General features: G+C 33.0%; 2 protein-coding genes across 2 annotated transcripts; one reads left to right on the top strand and one right to left on the bottom strand.

Moving 5' to 3' along the window:
• Positions 1-756: 756 nt before the first annotated feature.
• LOC145966910 (uncharacterized) lies at positions 757-3,573 on the bottom strand. Its single transcript, XM_083091338.1, has 4 exons — positions 2,647-3,573; positions 1,277-2,567; positions 1,092-1,213; positions 757-1,009 (listed from the first exon to the last, which is right to left on the bottom strand). Exons 2-4 carry the CDS (start codon positions 1,766-1,768, stop codon positions 973-975), a joined length of 651 nt encoding a protein of 216 aa, XP_082947464.1. The 5' UTR covers positions 1,769-2,567; positions 2,647-3,573; the 3' UTR covers positions 757-972.
• A 9-nt stretch (positions 3,574-3,582) lies between these two features.
• On the top strand, positions 3,583-16,794 carry LOC145966298 (uncharacterized). The gene is made up of 3 exons (XM_083090299.1): positions 3,583-4,422; positions 4,506-4,746; positions 16,678-16,794. The coding sequence occupies exons 1-3, from the start codon at positions 3,728-3,730 to the stop codon at positions 16,792-16,794; spliced, it is 1,053 nt and encodes a 350-aa protein (XP_082946425.1). The 5' UTR covers positions 3,583-3,727.
• The last annotated feature ends 1,833 nt before the right edge of the window (positions 16,795-18,627 follow it).

The following is an 18,627-nucleotide window of genomic DNA, read 5'->3' as shown; positions in this document are numbered from 1 at the left end:
GGGATCCGCGCGGGAAGGGGGGATCCGCGGCGCGAGCGATGGACGAGGGGGTCCGCGCGGGTAGGGGGAATCCGCGGCGTGAGCGATGGACGAGGGGATCCGCGCGGGAAGGGGGGATCCGCGGCGTGAGCGATTGACGAGGGGGTCCGCGCGGGTAGGGGGGATCCGCGGCGCGACCGATGGACGAGGGGGTCCGCGCGGGAAGGGGGGATCCGCGGCGGGCCCGCGATGTGTCCACGTGTGAGAAGGACGGTGCACTGGTTTGAAAAGTATAGCGTAAGGTGTGTGAAGAGGATAGTGCGACAAGGATGGCATCAAGTGTGACAAGGACGACATCAACATACGACAAGGATGACGTCAACGTGGAACAAGGACGACGCATTGTAAGATGCTGCATAGGTGGGAGAAGGACGACGCAAAGGTAAGTGAGTGATAGCGATGAGCATATGAATGAGAGAGAACGATAATATCGCGAAGAGAACGCATACGAAAGAAAACGATAATAGTTAAGATAACGCGTGCGAGCGAGAACGAAGATATCGCGAGACTTACAACTAACGCGAGACTTATTGTTGGAACGATAGCGCGTACGAAAGAGAGAGAACGATATCGCTATACTTACAACTAGCGCAAGAGAGACGCAAAGGATGGGAATGCAAGGAGAGGCGCGTAAATAAATACATTTCTTTTTTTTTTAAATTAAAATATAAAATTTATTTAAATGTGTGCGTGTACTATACAATTGTGTGTGTGTGTGTGTGTGTGTGTGTGTGTGTGTGTGTGTGTGTGTGTGTGTGTGTGTGTGTGTGTGTGTGTGTGCGCGCGCGCTTAATATATAATAATATATGATATAAAATTAAAAAAAATAATAATAATAATATAATAATAATAATATAAGAAATAAAATTTTAAAAAAATATATAAGGGGGAGGGGGAGTGCGCCGGGCTAAGGAGGAGGCCGCTCCTAGAATGCTAAGGGGTCGATGTGCCGGGCTGAGTGGAGCCGCTCCTGGAACAGAAAAAGACATTTGAATAGTTTTTAATAATTTATTTTAGAACTTTTGATATATTATAAATTGAAAGTTACTTACAATACTTTCCATGGCATTTTCCATTCACCGTTATACAATACACACAATTTATATTTTGATGCAGGTTTGGATTCACATATCTGTTTATCCTCTCGTCGACCATTCATATCATCGCGTAAACTCTAAAATCAAACATATTAATTTTATGTTTTAAATTTATTACACATCGACAAAAAATATTTTACCTTCAACGTTTCCAATTTCCGCCGTAGTATATTCTCATGATCATCTTCTTTCAATTTTTCAAAATCTTCTATTAATTCGAGATTTTCACGCAGTTTGTTTCCAATACAATTTACTTTAGAATGATTAGGTTCTATATTGAAACATTTACATCCATGATATTTTGCAAAATCTCGCGCACATATTTCTCGAGCTAGAAGAAATGTCCTCAAAGAATTTGTGCGAGGTTTTTCCAAGCCGAGCTCTTGATGTCTTATAAACTGAACGATTGAAGTTTCTAGATTCTTCTTTGAAAGTTGTTCCCGCTCGTATTGAAGTAATTCTTCATCATCACTAGTCCGAAAACGGAAATCAGGTTTCCCATCGGATGATCCCTCCTCCATTTCTCTCTCCTCTCTCTCTCTCTCCATCTCATCCATTTCTCTCTCTCTTTCCATCCAATAATCATCATCATCCGTATCGTCATCGATGATAATAACATCGTCTTCAGCCATTGCACTAACGTAACACAAGACTAACGAAACACAGAACAACGAAAGAAATAATATTCTAATGTCGCAGACTCCTCTTCATTATATATCTTTTAATATCTTTTGTCTCATTCCAACTAGAGCATCACGTCTCATCTACCTCAGCATTTCTCTACATCTTTAGCGGAGCGTGTTGAGAAAAGTATAACTATTCTTATTCGTATGGAAGGAAAGAATTAAAATCATAGATGGAATAAAAATAATTATTTATTGCACGCATCGTAAAGAATATCATTTACAGCACATGTTAATAATTCGCAATCGATTATTGATTCACTGTTAAAGACGTCACTATCACGTATCGTTTTTACAGCATCGCATACAGTAGTAATATTGTTACGTCGTAAAACAGTTTCAAATTGTTTAAATTTTTCATTTACGAGATACGTATTCTCACATAACCAATTGTGCATATGATCGATACAATTTTCAAAATTAAATAAATGTAATAATGTCAGTGGTTTCATGTACAAAGAATTGTCACATAATGTGAGTTTTACAATTTTCGATTGATACATTTCAATCGATAAATCTCCAATCCTTAATAGGAGAGCAGTCGATTGTAGAAATTGTTCAATGTCTGCTTGCTTCTGCATCAACAAATTCCATGTTGAAAAAGGCACACTATTTGATTACCTCGATTATCACCGAGAATCAGTTCCACGTACGACACAGCTCCAACGCTTATTCCAATGTCCAAATACTTGTACGACGTTGGGGTTAGAGCATATCTTCTTCCAAGTATGCGAGTCGCACGACGAGGCTGAATGATATAAAAATATATAAATTAGATCAATATTTAAAAAATTAATAAATAAAATTTTTAAACAATCGAAACTTACGTGTCACATTTTTGCTTCTTACATGGTGGAGTTTCACCGTTTCGAATCGGAACGTAAAAATTCATATCGATTTCTTCAGCGAACCTTTCACACGCGCGATTGATGCAATACTGATCGTATTAGAATTAATATCAATTCAAATAGTATCGCAAATTGCGATGTAGAGGGGATTATTGCTGACACGACATTTTAATTTCCTCTAAAATTTTGTCGCGCCGATGTACGGCTGCGATGACATCATCATCCCCAGAACAAAGATTTAGCTGAATTCGCTAAAATGGAGCGCCGATGTACGGCTGCTCCTGATGCAATCACGTCAGATTTTTCAAATGTACGTGACAAAACGTGAAATTTTCAAGGTTAAGATGCGCATCGGAACAAAGATTAACCGTCAAGGTTAAAACGCACATCACCCCTAGACAAAGATTTAGCTGAATGTGCTAAAATCAAGCACCGATGTACGACTGCTCCCGATGCAACCACGTTAGATTTTTCAAATGTATGTGACAAAACGCGAAATTATCAAGGTTAAATTGCAGACGCTACTCCAGGGAATTTTTAAGATGAAATCATTCTAGAATGTTCAATGATATGCACGAGACAGTATATAAATCATGATAAAGAGGCACACCCCGCCAGTAGCTAAAGTACATCCGGAACTATCATTGGGAAGCGCATTTCGCAAGTCTGATACAATATGGAGGAACAAAGTTTGCGAGAGCAATCCACTTTGGTGAATTCATTGGAAGATTACATTGTGTGGGAGCAACGATGTGATACGTATATCGAGTCGTTGGAAGAGCAAAGTCGCATCAAGCGACCGCGATTATCGATCGGATATCGACAATCGCTGATTGCTCGGATCGCGCGCCTCGAAGGGTTGAAAAATTCGGTACGTGGACGTTTCGTACACACGGATGCCGGATGTAGCACGCGTCAAAATGGACTTGCGTGGCGCGAGATTGATGCGGCGTTCGAGAGTCGTATATTGACTGGTGCAGTGATAAATTATAATCACATCGAACCGCGCCAGTTTCTCGATGATGCCAAAGACATTGTGTTGGAACATGTGAAGGATGTTATGAAAAAACATTATAATGTGAAAGTGAACACAATATTTAACGGTGAATTTGTGGCTGGGGATAAACGCGCCAATAAAAGTATAAACACGAAAAACTATGAACTCTTTCGCACATCCGATTTACGCGAGTGGTACGAACGGCGCGTTATCGAACCCACCCTAGCGTCTCTGGAAGAGTTTCAGGAACGCGACAGCGGGTGGGCTTTGTCGCGAATATTAAATTTAACTGTAAATATAAATAAGTATAATCCTATGCGTGCGGGATGTCACATTAAGTTACCGCGGGAGATTATGTTGAAAAGAGCGGTGATTAATGTACAATCAAAGGACAATGCATGTTTCGCGTGGGCAGTGGTCGCCGCACTATACCCCGCCGAAAGAAAGGCGGAACGGGAATCATCGTACCCGCATTACACGACAGTGCTGAATCTCCAGAACATTGAGTTTCCAGTGACTGTGAACAAAATAAAAAATTTTGAACTTGCCAATGACATTTCTATAAATGTGTACAGCATCGAAGACAAGAACAGCATTGTCCCGATGCGTCTTACGGAGCAGAAGCGGGATAAGCATATCAACTTGCTGTACATTGAAGACGACAACAGCGTTGGACATTTCACTTGGATTAAGAATTTATCCCGGCTCGTGAGCTCACAATTGAGCAAAAAGGAGCACAAGAAATATATCTGCGACCGGTAAGTTTAATTTATATTATTTGAATAATTATAAGTTATGTAGCAAATTGTATATAAATCTTTAAAAAATTTTTCTTTTACAGATACTTACATTACTTTGATTCGGACGCCAAGTTACAATCGCATACGGTCGACTGTGGAAAGATGAACGATTGCGCTGTCCGATTGCCGAGCGATAAGGACAAGTGGCTCGAGTTCAATAACTTTAATCGGAAGGAGCGGCTTCCATTTGTGGTCTACGCCGACCTGGAATGCGTTTTGGCCAAGATGGATGAAGAGAAAAACGCATATCAACATCACCAAGTATTTAGTATAGCTTACTATGTACATTGTTCGTATGACGAATCTTTATCGACATATCATTCGCGTCGTAGCGCCGATTGTATAGCTTGGTTCGCCGAAGACCTCAAAAATTTAGCGTTACGTGTAAAAAATATTTTAAAAACAAATGTCCCCATGGTAAATTTGACGTCCGAAGAGTGGGAAAAATTCCATAGCGCCACTCAATGTCATATATGCGAAAAACCGTTCGTGGAAGACGATACACGCGTTCGCGATCATTGCCATCTGACCGGGCGGTACAGAGGTCCAGCACACTCAAATTGCAATTTAAATTATAAAGAATCTTTTTATATTCCCATAGTTTTTCATAATTTATCAGGTTATGATTCACACTTTATTATCGAGGAAATAGCCACATCGTTCGAAGGGAAAATCGAGTTACTTCCGATAACAAAAGAGAAATATATTTCATTCACAAAAGATGTTTGTATGGATGAAGAATCAAAAAATCATGTAAAATTACGTTTCATCGATTCATTCAAATTTCTCGCATCGAGTCTCGACAAATTGGCATCGTTTTTGGATAAAGACAAACTCAAAATTTTAAAATCAGAATATCAAAATTTATCAACAGAAAATTTCAATTTGTTAACGCGGAAAGGTGTATTTCCGTATGAATACATCGACTCGGCAGATAGGTTGCAAGATACGTGTTTACCACCGCGCGAATCATTTTACAGTTCGGTGACACTGTATCCGAGAGCGATTACGCGCACGCCGAGAACATCTGGACGCGATTCTCCATTCGGACGCTAGGCGAATATAGCGATTTATATCTTAAAATTGATGTCTTGTTATTAGCCGACATTTTCGAAAACTTTCGAGATAAATGTATCGAAAGTTACGGACTCGACCCCGCGTATTACTATACTCTCTCCGGATACACGTGGGACGCCATGTTGAAGCATACGAAAATTACGTTTGAGTTGCTTACTGATATCGACATGGTTATGTTCATCGAACGTGGTATACGCGGTGGTCTGAGTCAATGTTCGGGTAGATATGCTCGCGCTAATAACAAGTACATGGAGTCGTACGATCCATCGAAACCAGCATCGTACTTGATGTACTTTGATGTAAATAATTTGTACGGATGGGCAATGTGTCAACCGTTACCTTACGCCGATTTTCGATGGGTCGACGACGTGACCAATTTTGACGTATCATCCATCGCGCTAGATTCGCCTACAGGCTATGTCCTCGAAGTGGACCTCGAGTACCCGCAACATCTTCACGATGCGCACACTGACCTACCGTTTTGCCCGACACGCGACAAACCACCTGGCAAGCGGGAATTCAAACTGCTTGCAACGCTATACGATAAGAAGCGTTACGTGATACACTACCACAACCTGCAGCAGTGTACGCGTCACGGTCTTCGCGTTACAAAAATACATCGAATTTTACAGTTTTCACAATCTCCCTGGCTTCGAAATTACATAGAATTAAATACACATTTTAGAATATTGGCTAAAAATGATTTCGAAAAAAATTTATATAAATTAATGAACAATGCGGTGTTTGGTAAAACGATGGAAAATGTGCGCAATCGTGTCGATGTTAAATTATTAACAAAGTGGGATGGTCGGTATGGCGCAGAGGCAATGATTGCGAAACCAAATTTCCACAGCAGAAGCGTTTTTTCAGAAAACTTAATCGCTGTGGAATTGCGTAAACTCGAGGTGAAATTCTACAAACCGATTTACGTGGGTATGTGCATACTCGACATATCCAAGACATGTTTGTACGAGTTTCATCACGAGTATATGACGCCAATGTATCGCGACAAATGCCGGGTAATGTACACCGATACGGATAGTCTCATATATCACATTGAGTGCGCGGATGTGTATGAGAATATGAAGCGCGATATCATCAGATTCGACACGAGCGATTATGCGGTGGATAATGCGTACGGTATACCGCTTGTAAATAAAAAGGTACCGGGCCTGATGAAGGACGAAAACAACGGTACCATAATGACCGAATTCGTCGGGCTCAGAGCAAAGATGTACGCGTTACGAGTGAATGGGAAAAAGGACACGAAGAAAGTTAAAGGTATCAAGAGTAACGTTGTTGCGAGAACGATAACGTTTGACGATTATACGCGGTGTTTGAAAGAAGAAATTGAAATGACGCGTCAGCAGTCGTGTATACGATCTAAACTGCACCAAGTATACACGATCTGCGAGACGAAAATTGCTCTGAGTCCGTACGACGATAAGCGGTATATCGTACCCGAAACCACCGATACGTTACCGTGGGGACATTATAGAATACCATTGTAAATAAATGTATATTTTATTTATTATTAATTGTATATTTTGTACATAACCATGTATATATTCTTATATTTAATACATTTTATGTATTTTTATATTATTAAATATTTATATATTAAATTATTTATATAGTTTATATGTATATTATTTTAATAAATATTTATAATACACTATTTTTATGTATCCAAGAGTTGTATGATTTATCCATTCCCAACCATTTCACGTATACGTCATCACCCTTTTCCCGCAAAATTTTTTCCACGAGATATACGTCGGGATTAGCGACGCGTTGTAATTCGTATTCGTAGAATCTTCCAGCGACGGGATCTCCACGCGAATCTTCGAGTATGAATGTCGCGGGATTAGTTTTCTGCACCTCGACAATCTTAAAAACTTCGGTCGTCCAATTAGGTGTGAAACCTTTTTCAAAGATGGTCTTGTATTTGCTCACGCGTACAGAATCGCCTACTTTAAATTTTGTCGGAGCCGCAATTTTTACGTTGCTATACACCGTATTTAAAAGTTTTTCAGCGATCGCTGGAGTGACGTCGGCAGGTCTCATACCGATGGTGCGATGTTTTCGCGTATTGTACTCTGTAACGAGTCGAGATAGCTCGTCGATCCATTTGTAATTTCCGTTGAGCGTAAACATTTTCCACATATTGTTTTTCAAAGTACGGTTGAATCGTTCCGCGACCGAGGCTTTCATAATGGAATACGTCGAGTAATGATTAATGTTGTGTTTCTTCATGAGTTTCTGCACACTCGCGTTGTAAAATTCTTTTCCTCTGTCGGTTTGAAAATTTTTCGGACACCTTTTATCGTCTCCAATAATCTTTGCGATCGTTTCGGACATTTCGTTTCCGCTCTTACTCTTGAGCGGTACGGCCCACGCACAGTGATGCCAGTTTCGAGACGCTGCCCCCACCACTACATGTAGAGGAGGTAGCGCACACAAAGAAAGAGCCGTGTCCGTACACGACGCCCAGCGCTCGGCTAGCTTCGGATAGTAGAAGAGCGCAGATATATCAGCTGTCTCTTTCTTTCCCGAGCTAGAGTGACGTCACCAAGCAGAAGAAAATCGAGATCTCGAGAGAATTATATATTATATGTTAAAATTATATATATTTTCAATTAGATCTCGTGTGTCCCTTCTCTTCTAGATTAATTATGCTTAATAAATATTTAAATATATAAGAAATTAATACATTAATATTTAAATTAATATATAAATAAATATTTAAATAAAAAATTAAAATATTAATATTTAAATCAATATTTAAATAATTTCTATAAATAAATAAATTCTATAAATTCTAGTTATATTTATTATAAATAATAAAAGATATAAACTCAATTAAAGAAATAAAGAATGGAAGAAATGTAAGTGATAGAAATCCACTCTTGGCCAATATGAACTTAATATATATTTATTTATAAAAATTAATAATTATTAAATATATTTAATATTATAAATTTAATTATACATTAATAATATATATTATTCTTTTTTGTAAATAAGCAACGTACATATTGTTGCTCAACGGAAACCGCGAGAAGGTGGTGGTCTCTTCCGTCAAGAGGAAATGTAAAAAAATGTTTTCTTTAATATTATATTAGATATAATAATTATATATAATAATATAAAATATTTTATATATAATGATTTTAATATAATATTAAGGAAAACATAATATTTTACATTTCCGAAAAATGATAGATACGACAGAGATAGAACAAAGAATAAATAAAAAGGACAGACATAAAATAGATAATATAAAATGATAGATATAAAATATATAGAAGAATATAAAAGACAGAACATAGAAAAAGTAAAGTAATATGTCGAATATTAGCTTCAAGATCACTTTACACGATTTATAAATCACGAGAGAATTTGAATCAAAATTGTATATTGAAAAAAACTAAAAATTAGAGAAGCTATAAATTTAAGCATACACACACACACACACACACACACACACACACACACACACACACACACACACATATACATACATAAATACGTAGATACATTTATGAATTACCAAATGTCCTTTATATTATATGATACATAAAATTATAAATAGAATTATATTTTTATTCTCTCGTGAATTATAAATTGTCTAAAGTGATCTTTACACTAGAAATACGAAGTAATTTCTAACCGTCTCGATTTTTTAAACTAATTCTATTGGTCAAGTTAAAACAAAATATTAAATTAAAAAATCGAAACTGTTGGAAAATAACTCGGTATTTATAGTGTCAAACCGGAAAAAAATACATATGTTTTACTTAATATAACATTGAAAATGGTACACACACATACATATATATATATTTATGGTAAAAATTATGGTAAATATATTTTCCATATACTAGCTAAATCATTATGGCAAAAATGAAATTAACAAAACAAGTTTGCCATGTAAATAAAATAAAGAATTAAAATTTAATTTATCACGGATTACACATTTAAAAATGATACATATCTTTCATATACATTTTTTATACAGTGGTTTACAGTTTATATACAGTTTATATTTAAAACAAAATGTGGAATATTTTTCCATTTAGCAAGGAATGTCCTATTTAAAACTACAATTTTGTAGGTAAAATATTGTGACGCATTTTTTAAAAAGTGTTTCAAAAGGCAAAATTTCAAAATGCATTAAAGGTACTTTTTGATATTTTAAAAAATATATAATATTATATATAATATTTTCCATTGTAATGTATATTACGCCAAAACGTTCATTACATACGTAAAGTAACTCGTCTAATACGGATTTGTTTTGCTTCTTTTCCATATTTAACATTTTATTAAATTAAATTTTGCAAAATATTTTCTTTTTAATATATTCTAATAAATATTCAAATTGTAAAACATTAAATTTTTTTTGCAAAAATGCATTTTGCAATTTTAAATTTAATTTGCTAAAATTAAAAAAAAATTTATGTCATTCGTTTCAATGTTGTACAATAAAAAAAATATAAATAATTATGCAAATATAAAATTTGTAAACTTTAAGATTCATATTTTTTATCAATAAAAGTATCATTATAAATACGCAAATATATTTTTCAAAAATAGATATATAACAATGATATTGATTATTTCGTATACTACACTAATATTATGTATTTCGGCACCCTCTCAGGATGATTGCCTTGCTATCTTATCTATCAGTACAGCCTTGTATAGTTGATTCGCATTTGTTTCATTGCACATGTATCGTTGCAAAATAGCGTCTGGTTGTCGTAGTGATTGCCACGTTATTAAAGCTCTTTTCGTTTAAAGGTACAATTTTCCAATTTCCATATTTATTTTTTTGTTCTTTTCTGTGTTTTTTCTTTTTCCTTTATATTTTGTCACTTTTGTTTTTCATTTTTCTTCATCTTTCTTTGTTCTTTTTCGCAATTTTTGCCACTTCTTTTCTCTCCCTCTCTCTCTCTCTCTCTCTCTCTCTATCTATCTATCTATCTATCTATCTTAGTTTTTTCTAATTTTCCAATTATACATTTTATATATTTATCATGGAAACGTGCGATGAATTTAAGAAAAACCAAAGCAAAAAATTTTCACAAGCTTGGCTTACCAACGATCGTTATAAATGTTGGATAAGCCCAGTATTACATGATAATACTTTATTTCATTGCAATATATGCAATAAAAATTTTTCTTGTTCATCGCATGTTTCCAGGCATGCAGATTCTGCGTGTCATAAAAATAATATTAAAGAAAATGTTCCTTGTAATAATAGTGATGAAACATTAAAATATGAAAAGCAATACACGCGAACATTTAGACCACAGTGGCTGGAAATGAAAGAATTTAAATCATGGTTACGTGAAGTACCAGACAACGCAAGTTCATTTTTTTGTTTATTTTGTGACAGATCATTTTCGGGCGGTCTGTCACAAATATATCGACACGCAGAATCTAAAATGCATCAAAAAGAATCTGAAAAAAGTAACATAGAAGCGAATAAACCGAACGAAAATTTAAGTACGCAAACTGATGAATTACTTTTGACGTTTGATGAGCGAAAAAAATCAGCGGAAATACGATATGCCGCACTAATCACTGAGAAAAATATTCCTCATCAAACTGCAAAAGAAATTCTGAGTTTTTTTCAAGACATAGGAAAAGATCCTAATGTCTTGAAAAGCATGACTATGGGTCGGACGAAATGTAAAAATATTATTTCGAATGTTTTATGTCCGGTTGAGACAGAACGTGTAGTTAATAACATACAAAATACAAAATTTTCTATTTTTATTGATGAAACTTCTGATATAACAAATGAAAAATGGATGACGTTTCTTGTTCGTTATGTTGATCCGGAAACTTTAGATATTCGATCGCAATTAGTAAAATTAATAGACATTGATGCAAAAGATTGTAGTGCAGAAAAATTATTTAATGCATTTGAATATGAAATGTATAAACTTCAGATTCCATTTTTAAATATTATTGCTCTGTCATGTGATAACGCGTTTGTTATGATAGGAAAATATTTATCTTTCAAAACAAAACTAGAATCAAAATGTAAATATTTATTAACATTTTCATGTCCTTGTCATTCCGCCGCATTAGCTGCACACGCTGCATGTGTGAAAATTCCTAATTCTTGCGAAGAATTCCTGAGAAAAATTGCGAGTTATATTAACAGTAGTCCAAAACGTTTAGCTATTTTTGATGAATTTTGCGAACGTTTTCAAGATTCAAATCATAAAATTTTGAAGTTATGTGATACTCGATGGCTTTCACGTTATTCTTGCGTCGATAGAATTCTTGAATCATGGGATACAATAAAACATTTCCTTACTGAAATGGTCGTGAGCGAAAAAACAAAGTCTGGGGAATATTTATTGTCTTTAATGGGAAATGTAGATATAAAAGCTTATTTTCTTTTTTTAAAATATGTTTTAAATTTCTTTAATACATTTAATGCTTTTTTTTCAAGCTCACGAAACAAGGATCCATTTATTACAACCTAAATCCGTTAATTTTCTTATGAATATCGCTCAAAACTTTTTGAAACCAGAATTATTAAAAGACTTGCTTAAAAATATTTCATTTCATGAAAAGGAGAAACATAAATCCCTTGTTAATATAACTCTAGGATCAGAATGCGAAGAATATCTATGTAAATTAATGGAAGAAGGACATGCAGATGTTATAATAACCATTCGAGAAAATTGTTTGCAATTTTATATTACTGCTGCCGAGGAAATTAGAAAGAGATTACCTGTTAATAACATATTTTTGCATAAATTAAAAGTTTTTCAACCAAACGTATCTTTATTTGACAATAACAGAGAAACATCATTTAACGATGTTTCCTTTATCGCCAAAACTCTAAGCGGTTTTGATGAAGACAATTTAAAGGAAGAATGGCTTATGTTGTATTCCGATTTCACTCACGAAGAAAAACAAGATCTTGCAAAAATGAATTTCGATAATATGTGGAAAAAAATTTTGAAACGTCCATCCATTTCTAATCCTAAGTATCCTAATTTAAAATCGATTTTAAATGCGATAAGATCGCTTCCAAATTCCAATGCTGATTCGGAAAGAGCATTTTCTGTTTTAACCGACCTTAAAACAAAAAAAAGAAATAGACTTTCGTCGATTTCGGTTAATGCATCTTGCGTATTTAAATCAGCGTTGAAGACGAGGGGGGAAACGGCCTTAAATATGATAATAAATGAAAAACATATAGAATTGATGACCACCAAAAATTTATATACAACTCCTTCCAAAAAAATAAAAAAAAGCTTAACATTATATGCCGCAGATGTTACAGATATTGCAGGTCCCTCCTCGTCTAATGATACGTAATAATAATGTCCAAAAGATAATGTATAATCTTTCGGACATTATTATATATGTACATCATATTATATGAATAATAGTATATTCTCAATAATATATTATTGAAAAATATATTTTCTCTCTCTCTCTTTCTCTCTCTCTTTTTTCTCTCTCTCTCTCTCTCTCTCTCTTTCTCAGATTATTATTCATATAATATGATGTATTAACATAATATATGGATCAAAGTTTTTAGAAATCTTAGAACACACAAGCACACACAGACAGAGAGGGTTTGGAGTCGTTAAATACTGTGGGAGTGACGAACCACGGGGTCCTGATCTCTGCTGTGACACACGCACACACAGACAGAGAGGGTTTGGAGTCGTTAAATACTGTGGGAGTGACGAACCACGGGGTCCTGATCTCTGCTGTGACACACGCACACACAGACAGAGAGGGTTTGGAGTCGTTAAATACTGTGGGAGTAACGAACCACGGGGTCCTGATCTCTGCTGTGACACACCATACATACAGACACACATACATACACACACACACAGAAAGGGTTTGGAGTCGTGGTAGTGATCTTAGCTATTTTAAATTAGGATACTTAGAATCAGTAAGGATGGACGTTTCAAAATTTTATTCCACATATTATCGAAATTCATTTTTGCAAGATCTTGTTTTTCTTCGTGAGTGAAATCGGAATACAACATAAGCCATTCTTCCTTTAAATTGTCTTTATCAAAACCGCTTAGAGTTTTTGCGATAAAGGAAATATCGTTAAATGTTGTTTCTCTGATATTGTCAAATAAAGATACGTTTGGTTGAAAAACTTTTAATTTATGCAAAAATATATTATTAACAGGTAATCTCTTTCTAATTTCCTCGCGACAGTTGTAATATAAAATTTCAAACAATTTTGTCGAATGATTATTATAACATGTCCTCCTTTCCTTAATTTACCTAGATATTCTTCGCATTCTGATCCTAGAGTTATATTAACAGGAGATTTATGATTCTCCTTTTCATGAAACGCGAAATATTTTTAAGCAAATCTTTTAATAATTCTGGTTTCAAAAAGTTTTGGGCGATATTCATAAGAAAATTAACGGATTTAGGTTGTAATAAATGGATCCTTGTTTCATGAGCTTGAAAAAAAGCATTAAATGTATTAAAGAAATTTAAAACATTTTAAAAAAAGAAAATAAGCTTTTATATCTACATTTCCCATTAGACAATAAATATTCCCCAGACTTTGTTTTTTCGCTCACGACCATTTCAGTAAGAAAATGTTTTATCTCATGATTCAAGAATTATGTCAATACAAGAATAACGTGAAAGCCATCGAGTATCACATAACTTCAAAATTTTATGATTTGAATCTTGAAAACATTCGCAAAATTCATCATAATATTCTTCGCAAAAATTAGGAATTTAAACGCATGTGCAACGTGCGCAGTTAATGTGGCGGAATGGCAAGGACATGAAAATGTTATATTTAATTTAATTTTTAATTTAATTTTTTAATAAATTTTTATATTTTGATTCTCATCTCGTTTGAAAAGATAAATGTTTTTCTATCATATCAAATGCGTTATCACATGACACAGCAATAATATTTAAAAACGGAAGCTGAAATTTATACATTTCATATTCAAATGCATTAAATAATTTTTCTGCAATCTTTTGCATCAATGTCTATTAATTTTACTAATTGCGATAGAATATCTAAAGTTTCGGGATCAACTTAACGAACAAGAAACGTCATCCATTTGATCCATTTTTCATTTGTTATATCAGAAGTTTCATCAATAAAAATAGAAAATTTTGGATTGTATGTTATTGACTGTACGTTAAATGTTAATAGAACACGAAACCATCCTGAGTTCTGATATACATATACATTTAAACACACATACATACACATACAGGTAAAGAGGGTTTGGAGTCATTAAATACTGCGGGAGTGACGAACCGCAGGGTCCTGATCTTTATCTGTCATACTTTCTAAATTTTACCCATATTATTATTGTTAAAATTATTAAATGTTCTATTTATTCGCTATCTTTCTCTTTAAATTTCTTGGGCCAAAATTTCACTTGAAAAGTAATGATATCCGTTTAAAATAGAGTAACATTTTACTCTTATTAAAATTCTACTACAGAATGAAACTCTTTTATTATTAAAATTTTACTCATTTTAAAAATGAATCTGTCCACTCAAAATGATACAATGAAAGATTTATTCCATGAAAAAGTGTTAAGAATTTATTTTACAAATTGAAAATTATATAGATTGTAATTATTCTTTATGGATGTAGTTAAATGTTTGTTCTTATGATAAATGAAATCACTTTCTCTGAATGACAATATTATCATTATTGCTGCATTAGTGAAGTCTCTGAAGATTAGAATTTCGAGTGAAATTTTACTCCAAGAAATTTAAAGGGTTTATGTTTTACTTAATATAATGCATATTTTAAATATTGTCTGAAAAGGCGATAAAGCCAAAGGAGGTACAATTATATTTGGCGCGTCGGTGACGTACGCCTGACTAATGCGGTACGCCAATTGCGAGCTTGCGGCTTGCCGTCACCTCGCGCCTATCGCGTTTCAACGCTATGTCACTGGCGCCCAATCACAGGCAGCCCCCGCGATTGCCTAAAAAGGCTCGTTAAAAATCAAACCAACAATTACCAACAAGTTTGCCCTTCGAGAAAAATCTGAATTATCAAAAAATCCGTTGTGAAAAAACAAATCGGAAATACGTGATTTGCTCGCAAAATCCCGAGAATTTTCAATTTTGTTAGAAGATTTTGTTGTATTTAAAACTATAATTTTGTGTGATGTAATATAGTAAAAAAATTATTTAATATAAAGGAAACGGCTTCAATTGAAAAGAGCTTTTTAATATTTCGAAAATAACATTTTCCATTATATTTTCATTATATACGTTGAGTGCCTCGCAAACGACGCAAACTATGGAATTGTTTTGCTTCTGATGAAAGACCATTTTTAACATATTCTTTCTTGCAAAAAATATATTGAAAAATGATTATTTCTTAATATCAATATTAAAAATTTTTTTGCAAATGTTATTGCAATTATTAAACGAACATAAAGTCACCCCAAAACACATTTTTTCTAACATTTTTCTAAGATTTTTTCTATAGTTACATTTTTCAAAAGATTTACAAGAGTACAATTTTAAAATTAACTCTATATTTTATAAAAACAACGAGTACTGCCGACATTAGCGTTATGTAACGTAAATTATATTAAAATTTAACCCCGATCGGATTTTACAAACCGATGTTTTAAGAAAATTCAATCCATATTTCAAGAAAAGAAGATAAATACTGAAGAAAGTAAGAAGCAATTATCAATCAATGTTAACATCATAACTACTCTATTAATATTTCAAGAAAAGGATAAATATATTGAAGAAAGCACAAGAAGCAGTCATCAATATATATGTTAACATCAAGATAAAATTATTCTTTGTAAAAAAAAAGGATAAATATTGAAGAGACACAAGGAGCAATCATGCTACCATCATGATTTGAAGAAGAATAAGAACAAGACGAATTCGCGAAAACTTTAACTTTTTATCTATATTGTTCTGACTGTAACTCTGGACTCATACAAATATTAACTTGGCCTGCACAAGCAACAGAATCATCTTCTCTGAACTTCTTCGAGTAATTCTCGATAGGCACATTTACGACATAAGGCTCTATAAAGTGGTCGTATACTATATAAAGTGCCTAATTATAAGTTTTACCAAGTCTTATGGGAAATAACACAGTTATCCCCTCACGAGGAGCTACGGAGTCTTATGGAAAATAACACAGTTATTCCCTTACGCAAAGCTACGGGTGAAATTCTGAACAATGATGAAAAGTCGGGACAGCGAATTCGGTGAAAAAGGCATCCCATTCCAGCAAGATTGAAGGAATGGCAAGATAAGTCTCAGCCTAGTAAAGCATCTTCAAGTCAAGAAAGAAGAACTTCAAAATGAAACTTGAATAAAAACCAAAACAATAATAAATCAATTTGTCTTATTAATGACAATATATACATACATATATATATATATGTAAAATCCGATCACAAATAATTACCTTCTCGCGCATATTAGGTGACATTAGCTTCGGCAGTATTTTTTTAAAAATAAATAAAAAAAATAAAAATAATAAAATATAATAAAACAATGTAATAGTAAAATATAGTTAATTTTAAAAATTAATTTATAAATACAAAATATTGAAAAATGTATAAATATTTCAAAAAAAATATAGCAATTTATAATTGCAAAATGCACTTTTGCCAAAAAAATTTAATATAAAAAAAATAAAATAAATGTAAAAAAAATAAAAAAAAATAAATAAAAAAAAAATAAATGCTAAATATGGAAAAGGAGCAAAACAAATCCGTATTAGACGAGTTACTTTACGTATGTAATGAACGTTTGGGCGTAATATACATTATAATGGAAAATATTATATATAATATTATATATTTTTTAAAATATCAAAAAGTACCTTTAATGCATTTTGAAATTTTGCCTTTTGAAACACTTTTTAAAAAATGCGTCGCAATATTTTACCTACAAAATTGTAGTTTTAAATAGGACATTCCTTGCTAAATGGAAAAATATTCCACATTTTGTTTTAAATATAAACTGTATATAAACTGTAAACCACTGTATAAAAAATGTATATGAAAGATATATATCATTTTTAAATGTGTAATCCGTGATAAATTAAATTTTAATTCTTTATTTAATTCTTATTTTATTTACATGGCAAACTTGTTTTGTTAATTTCATTTTTGCCATAATGATTTAGCTAGTATATGGAAAATATATTTACCATAATTTTTACCATAAATATATATATATGTATGTGTGTGTACCATTTTCAATGTTATATTAAGTAAAACATATGTACTTTTTTCCGGTTTGACACTATAAATACCGAGTTATTTTCCAACAGTTTCGATTTTTTAATTTAATATTTTGTTTTAACCTGGCCAATAGAATATTAGTTTAAAAAATCGAGACAGTTAGAAATTACTTGGTATTTCTAGTGTAAAGATCACTTTAGACAATTTATAATTCACGAGAGAATAAAAATATAATTCTATTTATAATTTTATGTATCATGTAATATAACGAACATTTGGTAATTCATAAATGTATGTACGTATTTATGTATGTATATGTGTGTGTGTGTGTGTGTGTGTGTGCTTAAATTTATAGCTTCTCTAATTTTTAGTTTTTTTCAATATACACTTTTGATTCAAATTCTCTCGTGATTTATAAATCGTGTAAAGTGATCTTGAAGCTAATATTCGACATATTACTTTACTTTTTCTATGTTCTGTCTTTTATATTCTTCTATATATTTTATATCTATCATTTTATATTATCTATTTTATGTCTGTCCTTTTTATTTATTCTTTGTTCTATCTCTGTCGTATCTATCATTTTTCGGAAATGTAAAATATTATGTTTTCCTTAATATTATATTAAAATCATTATATATAAAATATTTTATATTATTATATATAATTATTATATCTAATATAATATTAAAGAAAACATGTTTTTACATTTCCTCTTGACGGAAGAGACCACCACCTTCTCGCGGTTTCCGTTGAGCAACAATATGTACGTTGCTTATTTACAAAAAAGAATAATATATATTATTAATGTATAATTAAATTTATAATATTATTAGGTGCGCAACTAAGT

The sequence above is a fragment of the Camponotus vicinus genome, unplaced genomic scaffold (genome assembly GCF_025532165.1).
Source record: "Camponotus vicinus isolate PSW18456_S1 unplaced genomic scaffold, iyCamVici1.0 SCAF_2, whole genome shotgun sequence".
NCBI classification, from domain to species: domain Eukaryota; kingdom Metazoa; phylum Arthropoda; class Insecta; order Hymenoptera; family Formicidae; genus Camponotus; species Camponotus vicinus.
The sequence above is the reverse complement of the archived record's forward strand: the minus strand, read 5'-3'. Positions and strand labels throughout refer to the sequence as shown.

Coding starts and splice junctions, on each gene's coding strand:
- LOC145966298 (XM_083090299.1), top strand. CDS start 3,728: ATGAAAAAACATTATAATGTGAAAGTGAACACAATATTTAACGGTGAA. Junction 4,423..4,505: donor AAGAAATATATCTGCGACCG/GTAAGTTTAATT, acceptor TTTCTTTTACAG/ATACTTACATTACTTTGATT. Junction 4,747..16,677: donor TATTTAGTATAGCTTACTAT/GTACATTGTTCG, acceptor GAAATAACACAG/TTATCCCCTCACGAGGAGCT.
- LOC145966910 (XM_083091338.1), bottom strand. CDS start 1,768: ATGGCTGAAGACGATGTTATTATCATCGATGACGATACGGATGATGAT. Junction 1,214..1,276: donor GGAAATTGGAAACGTTGAAG/GTAAAATATTTT, acceptor GTTTGATTTTAG/AGTTTACGCGATGATATGAA. Junction 1,010..1,091: donor AAAATGCCATGGAAAGTATT/GTAAGTAACTTT, acceptor TTTCTGTTCCAG/GAGCGGCTCCACTCAGCCCG.